At 40.9% G+C, this 9,948-nt stretch overlaps 1 protein-coding gene across 1 annotated transcript; it reads left to right on the top strand.

Moving 5' to 3' along the window:
• Positions 1 to 4,695: 4,695 nt before the first annotated feature.
• On the top strand, positions 4,696 to 6,825 carry lrrn3b (leucine rich repeat neuronal 3b; the record flags this gene model as incomplete). Its single annotated transcript, XM_080050715.1, has 1 exon — positions 4,696 to 6,825. The coding sequence occupies one exon, from the start codon at positions 4,696 to 4,698 to the stop codon at positions 6,823 to 6,825; it is 2,130 nt and encodes a 709-aa protein (XP_079906841.1).
• Positions 6,826 to 9,948: the final 3,123 nt, after the last annotated feature.

The raw sequence follows: 9,948 nt of genomic DNA, 5'->3' as shown, positions 1-9,948 counted from the left end.
TCTAAATATCTAAAGGCTTTTCCAGGCACGGATAAGAAGAATCACTCTTTAAATTATATTTTGCCACAGCCATATTAACAACATTTGTCTTTATCGAACAGTTCCGTAGCCAAATGCAAGTTATTGCTTCTTAATGCCAAACAAATACAACACATTTGTTTTGCTTTGAATCTTTGTCTTCTCCCAATCATTAACTGGAATTTGGCTAACCCCGTGTTTGCTATGCTACATACTAAAGCATGCTTGGTAGGCTCCGGAAGTAGTAGTGCATTCGGGTACTTTTGGCCTACTCCATTTGAGATGCATGTTTTGGGACATCATAAATCCTTTTTTTCTGGCATACTAAATAGTATGGGTATTGAAACGCAGGGTAAGTCTTCTGCTTCATGGTCTTGCTGCTGTTACCATTCCCTGCAATGACAGCATTCTCAGGGTCACTAAGGGTTAATACACCACCTGATTCCTTGACAAGTTCCTCCGCTGGCAAGCCATTTTGTCCTCCAGATCTCCTCTCTCCCTTTTCCCCTGCTCTCTCGCTCCACCTCAATTACCGGCAACTGAGCAGCGGATTGTGGGGAAATTAGCTCTACATCGTCGCAGTGTGTGTGTGTGTGTGTGGGGGGGGGCTGCGGCTGGGTAGTTTGACTGGACCTCTTGCTAATAGGTTAGTACAAGCAGTGTGTGCACTCCATAGCCACAGCAGTCACGCTGCAAGGCCCCGAGAATATAGACCGGCTCTTCACTGGGCCACAAGTAATGCAGTGTTACAATACTAATTTACCTGTTTAACTGCCTGTGGATGATTAGGGTAGTTCACTTCAGATGATGCAGTTTTGTACAGTATTTCAACTTCATATAAAAAAAAGTCTAATGAAATGCAATAAAATGTAATGAAACAAGACCATTTACTTCCTGACAAACAAGTAAACGTAAAGGGAGGTTGTGTTGTTGAAAGCTTTTCAATTTTGCAGATATGTGAACACATCTTGATTATGTAAACTGAGCTCAGAGGATGCTCCACCTGTTATTTACATTCAGTTAATCTGAAAGCATGCATTGTCTCCATTGTGTCAACTGCTTTATTATGTAAATAAGTCACAGACACGACAATTTTCTGCTCAGGCGGCAAGCATGCCTTGAGACTCAGTATTTTTGCCCCTTCAGACACACTGGTGCAGTAGACATTTTGGGACGTGCCTGTGCCACTGCTTACATTTTGATGCTCATCTATCCATGCTGTGACGGTAGCAGTGCACCCTTGTCCTTTTTTTGGCTGTGAATTAGGGTCTGGCCTGACGGGGTTTTCCAATTTTCCCACAAAGAAGAAAACGGTTATCAACATGACGTCACATTTGGCACTGCACTCCTTTGGTCCTGCTCAGTTGCCGGTCCTCATTAATACACCCGCCAAGTTTAAAGAAGACCAGAGGAACGGTTGGCAAGTTATTCTAGGGACAGGCACACAGAAACGTCCTCTATAGTAAGATTGCCACACAAGATGTCACCTCCAATTCAGTCAACAACTCGTTACAAATTAGTCCCAATATTTCCCTTCAGCAGGACCTCAGCTGACATTGAGGAGACTGTAAATTAAACCCAATTTGAATATCTATTTTCTACATTTAAAACTATCAGGGGCATGAAATATTTAATATGGTCTCGACCCCAGAGTCAAATACATACTGTTATAATTGGCATAAATTAGGAATAAGCATTAATAATAGTGTTTTGAGAGTACATCTCCATTTCAAATGTATAATTAGAGGGGTTTACTTGACTCATTGTCAAGGATAGAGCTTAATGGTCAAGTGTAGATATGCCCTTGTCTATTTAATAACCACATTTTTGGTTACAGTGGAAGAACAATGCATAATGAAGAGGGCAAATATTATTTCAAAACCTTATAATTAAATTATACTATGCCAGACATAATTTTAAACGATTAAATGTTTTTTTTTACTAAAGCAAGGTTTTTACTATGCAACGTGATATTGTATTCCAGTGGTATTTAAAGTGCACTCCACTTATAGAAATCATTAACATAATTGTATTCACATTGATTAGCAGGAAAATACATTGCGTTTGTTCATCACATCTTCTTTAAAATAGTCCCAAAAAGCTTTCCTTATTCAAATCCAAGTTTTAGGAACGTGGAACAAAATTGACATAACACTTAAGCCAAAAGTTATTTATTCTTTCTCAATCTGTCTGTTTCTTCCCCTTCTTACCATCAATGATATCCTTCACAATTAAACAACACGTGATTCAATTTGTTGTCAAAATAGGGCAGCGCTGTTTATCATTACAGACCAACACTTGCCATTCGTAGACATTTTTTTTAGGCTCTGCGAAACAGAACATATTGATAACAAAACATGTCCCCACTGACACAATTCACATCAAAAGGTAAAACAAATATTGGACAATAAAGCTATGCAATAAACTGACACCATTACACTGCTGGCAATTGTGATTACTAAAGAGAAAAGCCAGAGCGAGCAGAGGTGAGACGCAAACGCTGTAAGCCGAATTACAGGCTCTGGCCTATGTGTCCAGGGCACGGATCGACTGCATAGCTCACAATGAAGAGCCAGTGCTGAGGGAGAGAAGCTAAACCCTGTTTATCATAATGCTCTCGGTGTTGCAGCTTATTAAAGTGCCAGGTGCTTTAAAAAATAATACCCCCACCCCCCTCAAACCATCTCTCTTTCTGACTCCCTCTCCGTCCGCTAGGTCCTTCCCCACTCTCTACTTCAAACCGGACTCGAGCCAATGTTGGAGTCGGGGTTGAGGAATGAACCTTTGGTCTGGCTTGGCCAGCGGGGCAAACTGCTGCATTTCTGCTGCCTTCAGAAGTTTTTATTTATTTATTCACATTATTTTATTTTCCCCTCCACATCTCCCCTGTGGCCACTGAGGTGGAGACAGCTAGGGTGATGAGATGAAACCATTTCTCTCTTTTTCTCTTCTCACTTCTTTCCATTTCATCCCCTGTCTCTCTTGACTTTTACCATGATGTGGTGCTGGCGCTCACAGGCCAAGAATATCACAAGCACCATTCAAACCCATCTGTTCAGTAAGAGGCAGTTACATAGGACAAATTACATGGTAAACTTCAACTGTGGAGTTCCTGCCATAGCAAGAGATGATGGGGACATGAATAATATAATGGTAAAAGAGACACTGCACCGTGACTCTCATCGAAGAGAATGCATCCTAGCTTTGTTTGTATTATGTCCATTTGTCAGCTTTGTGAACAGTTTCAAGACTATTAAGTATAAAACAGACCTAAAATGACCAGAAAATCACATTGGATATTTTCATGAGCAGTTTATAGCTCTTTAGTCATTATCAGTGAGACAAACTTAAATATTTTTATCATCCCCAAAAATAATAGTTTTATAATCAACAAACATTACATTTATTTATTTATTTATTTATTTATTATTCTTTCGGACAATTCCACACAATACACAATTTTCTCATGCATCTTTAATAAACATTTTTGTTCAACAAATACTGCATTATTTGCCATAAAACCTAGCAAAATAAAGCTAAACTATTATTTTTGTGGGGGAAATGTATAAACAAATATAGTGCTCTAGAAAATGTACACAATATACTGAAAAGGTCATGTGCATGCACACTACTTTTTCAGCCTTTAATAGCATAATTATTTCCCTAACGACTCTGTGTGTGGTGAGCCAGTGATGAACTGTGTGACCTGTATTTTGCAACATTTTTAAAACCACTTAGTGTGACGATTTGTTGATTACACAAAGATAAATCATGTCAACACATAAATGCATTTACATTCGTTTGGCTGTCTTTTGCAGCATCCTCATACACACAGGTGCAAACTTCAGTTGAGTCAAATCCTTATGTGTTGCTATAGAGACAGGGATATTCTAGCGTTTTTAAGCAACTTGCCCTAAAGGCTAATACTTAAGCCCTAGGATGTCTGCCATTTAAGAATTTTAATAAAGCCTTGTCTTTAACCACTAATAGACTCACACTGCTGACATCAGAATTGAATGCCATATTGTTGGGGCACATTGGTAAGTCCCCAGCAATAAGTCTTTAAGGTCAAGCAGATATAAATCCATGCTTCTATGTCTTGAAGGAAGCATGTGTAAATGTCAATAATATCAGTGTGCTTATAACAAATGCCATATATGCCCAAATCTCTCTCTTTTGACATACGCTGAATGCTTCCATTATCCTGTAATACTTATAGCCCTTGTTTGTCTTATTTGTCTTACAGGTAGGAATGGACTGGGCTATGGACTGCATAAGCAAGTGACTACAGTCAATGAGGACATCCATCTTTAAATTAAGAGCAGATATTTCATGGATACCTATAGATGTGTTTGGCCTAACTCCCTTGAAGTATAATATCCATCCTTTTTAATTTTTTACCCCTCCAACCTTCATCGGGGTCTGTCTGACTGCAGCCTCAGCCCTGAACCCTGACACCAACAGGCAACATTGAGTGATTGGTCATTACATCAAAGGGCGTCTACACAGCAAGTCAAAAAAAGAAAAGAAAACTGCTGGAGTCGGTGGCAACGGTTGTAGGGGCGGTTACTCTATCGCCTCAGCAGCTGCAGCAAATGATTCATTATTTGTGAAGTTAACAGCTCAGACCGCTTAATCTACAAGGACCTATTTCTTACTGAAGGGAATCGGTCCAATATGAAGGACGTGTCATTTGTGGATCGCCTCTTTGTTGGCCTGGCTATGGCCTCTTTTGTTGTGGCCACAGAGGAGAGGCCTGATTGCCCGAGGCTCTGTGTGTGTGAGATTAGACCCTGGTTTTCTCCCAGTTCGGTGTATATGGAGGCACTTACAGTTGACTGCAATGACTTGGGACTCTTTAGCCTGCCGGAGAAATTACCAGCGGGCACACAAGTACTATTACTGCAAACTAACAATGTTGCCAAGATTGACCAACCCTTGGATTACCTGGCCAACATCACAGAGATTGATTTATCACAAAACAATGTATCATCCATCAGTGACATCCATCTGGGGAATCTTCCTCAGCTGTTGTCCCTTCATATGGAGGAAAATCGGGTACGAGAGTTGCCTGAACGATGTTTTGCTGAGGTGGCCAACCTTCAGGAGCTCTACATTAATCACAACCTCATCTCTTCCATTTCCCCAATGGCTTTCCAGGGTCTCAGCAACCTTGTGCGGCTCCACCTCAATTCTAACAAGCTAAAGGTCATTAAAAGCGAGTGGTTCGAACCCATGGCAAATCTGGAGATCCTGATGATCGGTGAGAATCCTGTTCTTTCTATCGATGAGATGAACTTTAAACCTCTCAGCAACCTCCGCAGTCTTGTCCTCACCAGAATGAACCTGTCTCAGCTTCCCGACGATGCACTGGCTGGTCTTGATAATGTAGAGAGCATCTCTTTCTATGATAATATTTTCCCCGAGGTGCCTCATTCTGCCCTGAGAAATGTAAAAAATCTCAAGTTTTTGGATCTAAATAAAAACCCAATTTCGAGAATACAGAGAGGAGACTTTGTGGATATGCTCCATCTGAAAGAACTGGGAATTAATAGCATGCCAGAGTTGGTTTCCATTGACAGCTTTGCCCTCAATAACCTCCCTGAGCTGACCAAAATAGAAGCCACCAACAATCCTAAATTCTCATATATCCATCCTAATGCTTTCTACAAACTACCACGCCTGGAAACCCTAATGCTAAATGGCAATGCGCTCAGTGCTCTCCACAGGATTACTGTCGAGTCCCTCCCAAATCTCAGAGAGGTTAGTATGCACAGCAACCCCATCCGCTGTGACTGCGTCATCCGCTGGATGAACATGAACAAGACCAACCTTCGCTTCATGGAGCCTGACTCACTGTTCTGTGTGGAGCCTCCCGAGTACGAGGGCCAGCATGTCCGACAGGTGCACTTCAGGGAGATGATGGAGATTTGTCTGCCACTCATCTCTCCCGAAAGCATGCCTGGGCATATAAAAGCCAAGAATGGGAGCTCTGTGTCACTCCATTGTAGAGCCTTTGCTGAACCAGAGCCAGACATTTACTGGATCACCCCGTCTGGTACCAAGGTCCTGCCTAACACTGTTTCTGACAAGTTCTACATGCACCCAGAGGGAACTTTTGACATCTATGATGTAACAGAAAATGAAGCCGGTCTCTACACTTGTGTTGCCCATAATCTGGTTGGAGCCGATCTTAAATCTGTTTCAGTAGAGGTGAATGGATATTTTCCCCAACCTGCAAATGGGTCTCTGACTGTCATAATCAAATCAGTGGAGATAAACTCCATCCTGATTTCATGGAAGGCTGGCCCTGGAACAATGGCTCCAAACATTAAATTGTACACACTGTCAGGTGTTAACCATCCCACCACAGCGTTTACCACCAGGGTTCCCTCTGACGTCCGGGTCTACAACCTCACCCATCTCAGCCCCGCCACTCACTACAAAGTATGTGTGGATGTTCGCAGCATCCAGTACAACCACGACACTAAATGTGTCAATGTCACCACGAAGGGATTAGAGCTGGCAGCCAAGGACACAGACAAATGGGACGCAGCAGTAATCACCGTCTTTGGTGTGCTCTTGGCTGTGATTTCAGTGGCATGCTTGCTTATTTATGTGTCTCTGAGGAACCACCACCTTTATGGGGATATAAGGAAATGCGACTCCAAAGCTTTGCTGACACCGGCAGAAGCTACTGGTATGCACTATCCTTTCTTTACAAAGCTGTGGTTTTCGGGTAAGGGACTGCCAAGCGGAGTGGAAGTGAAAGCCACAGTCATAAATGTATCTGACAATGCCTTTTAAGAAGTGCAGCTTTGTAGAGCACTACACACCAACTGAATGGACAAGGCCTCGGCAGGGGTGGACAAATCTGTAGTACGGTTTCAAAGGCATACCCATTGTTGGTCCCCCGTCTCAGATACACTGGCAAAACTATTATTGGACTGGGATGGAACAGTTTAAAATAGACTACATGCTCTCCCAGTTTCAACCCTAACAGAAGTGGTTGGCTTTGTAACCATTAACATCACACCAAGCAAACAACAGGAAGGGGCGTTTAATGCAAAAAGACACTTCAGCACCGTTCATACAGACATGCAGGTGGAGAAAAGAAAGTGAAGATGATGATGATAATGATGATCAGCAACTCTCTTGTAATTGACTGTTAAATGTATTCAGAGTTGTGGAACTGTCCGTGTGGTCCCAAGCAATACCGTCTGTGCTTTGTAAAACATCCATAGACGAGTTAGAGATACAGTAATAACACCTGTCTATTATGGGAAGGGAGATTTAGTAGAGTAGACAAATAACAGTGACTATGGTGTAAGCTTTTTGATTAAATATACCCCCCCTTTTCTATTTAAAAATGGATTCTGGATTTTTCATGGAAATATTGTTATATATACTATTATGTTGATGTAATGACAATTCCTCTGTATCTAAACAGTTTAAATGGGTTTTAAATTAAGGCAAGGAGCAGACTACTTTTGATTACAATGTCACATTAAGCTTAATGAAATTCAGCAGCAAAATGAGTATCCAGAGAGTACATTTGCCAAATGGCTGTTTATGCTGTGTAGTTCTCATTGCATCGGTGACTGGGTAAAAATTGCATTGGACTCCGAAAAAAAATATTGACAAACGGGTTGATTAAAACTGAGTTGATTGATGTTTTTTTATCTCCTCACGAAGCGGTCTGTTATGCCCTGGTAAGTGCCTACAACAAGAACTACATGAGGTAAACAGAGAAGAAACTGAAGAAACACGTCAGCCACAGCAATCCACAGCCATGTCATCATTGCAGAATCACTGGCTATTCTCCAGTACTTTTAGTGAACATACTTTCTCAGTATTTTTAGCATACATATTTTAAGAAAACATTTCGTTGTTGCTTTGGGTGTAAAGTTAAAAAGCCATTTTTATATTAACTGTACTATATGTGATCAATGGGCACAACAGACTAATTAAGAAACGTGCTAAGAAAAAAATAAATGTCATTGTTTCTTTTACAAACCATTTGCCTACTTTTCTACTGTTCTTTCTTCTGATATTTGACATAACTTGCCTGGTTTATTTTAAACCAAAATGCATGGTGGTGTATTTATACAACTGTTCTTTCTTTATAACCATGGGGCAATGTGAAATGTGTATTGACTTTTATCCGTGGCATTTCAACTGCTTAGCATGTAAAACAAAACAATATTATTGACCAAGTGGTCTTTTCAGTTAAACCACAGGGGGTGGAGAGGCGGGAGACTTCAGCTGAATGCTTGAATGGTGTTACTGACCCTGGGAAGGAGAAAAAAGAAAGAAAAAGGGACAGAACTCATTAGCCGCCTCATTAAGAACATGTTTGTCGTTCAGCTGGTCTGAATATAGTCACTGTGCTAAAGCTACAGCTGCTGCTGCTCGATCCTAGACAGGGTCATTGCTAAGACGGACAAAGTACAGGACGAAAAAGTCGGAACAGGGTGGGAGAGAGCCGAGTCGTAGCTTGAGAACTCACATTTTATTTGCACACACGACATTTCATATAAGAAAGCCAGGCATGATGAATGGTTGTCAGACACATAGTGACATGGTGGATTTATCAAAATGGCCCTAATGCTCATACATCAGACCAGCCTTCAGCACCATGGACAGAGGCTTTTAGAGCCAGACGATCTGTCAAAGACAAAGGGATTTAAAATATGACACGATGGGCTCCTCAGGTAACTCTCAGGTCAGAGTGAGTCTGTACATAATTTCAAGGTTACTCATTCCCACAAAGAGGTTCATTTATAGAGTAAGACAAAAACATGTGTACATAGACACGAGCACACACAAACCACAAAACAAACACTCTCCAGCACTAAAAACAACATTTCGTATCCAGAGGTGTTGCAGCTTCAGTCTTTGTGTGCTTGTTTGGAGAAACACAAGGTGACAGCTAAAGAGGCTTCTAAACGAGTTCGGCGACCAAACATGTTCTTCGAGATTAAAGCAGCTCAAGGATATTAGCCATATTGTTCTTCGTATTCCCCCCCCCCCCCCAGCTTGTGATTTGATTACATACTTGAGTGAATAAGCTGAACGCTATGTGGAATCTCATCTCTCCTGCTGTCCGTCACAATCTCATGCATTTCCACAATCTCTTTTCTCTCGCCTTCTCTCTCCCTCCCCTCGCCGTTGACAATCTTCTCCCAACTGCCAGGCACTTGAGTGTGCCATTTATTTTATTTTTAGTCTACATTTGTACATTCAAAGCAACCTGGATTTACCTCAAATCCTGCATGAAAAGGACCAGTGAGCTGTCACCATTTAATCCGCAGCGAGGAAGGAAAAATGATGTTTCTTGCTGAATCTTCAAATATTTCAAATATTAAAACCGCCTTGTTCTATTCAAAAGAAAGCCATCTGCTCAGCGGCAGATATTAAAGCGTGCTCTGTGAAGGCTTATATATGTGTGTTCCTACTGGTTACATATTCATTTTAATTTTCGTGAGGATCATTGTCAAGTGGCCTGGGATTTGATGGTGCCATCCACATATGAGAGGTGTAGGTTCAATAGTGTATATATATATATTTTGATTTCAATTTGAATACAATGCAATCAGTAAGTCAGTGTTAATTCCCTTTTACATTATTTGATCAAAAACACAAAGGGGGAAAAGGTATGACAGGTAATGCAGATGTGTGAGCCTGTTTAAATTATGACCTTTAGACCTGTTATTGTGACATTATAACAATTTGCAAATGGGGACCATAAAACAGGACAGATTTTGTAGAGCTTGTAGTAAGGGACAATTTCAAAACTTTGAAATGAACAGTTCTCTCAAAAACTGATATTCATATTAGTCTTCTTCAGACAAAAGCCTGATATGAATTATTTTTCTTTTTTTCAAGCTGCATTTTAATAATTAATAGACCCTCTATGTGGTTATATAA

This window comes from Ammodytes marinus (assembly GCF_949987685.1).
Source record: "Ammodytes marinus genome assembly, chromosome: 22".
In the NCBI taxonomy this organism is placed as follows: Eukaryota; Metazoa; Chordata; class Actinopteri; order Uranoscopiformes; family Ammodytidae; genus Ammodytes; species Ammodytes marinus.
This window is presented reverse-complemented; position numbering and strand designations above follow the sequence as displayed.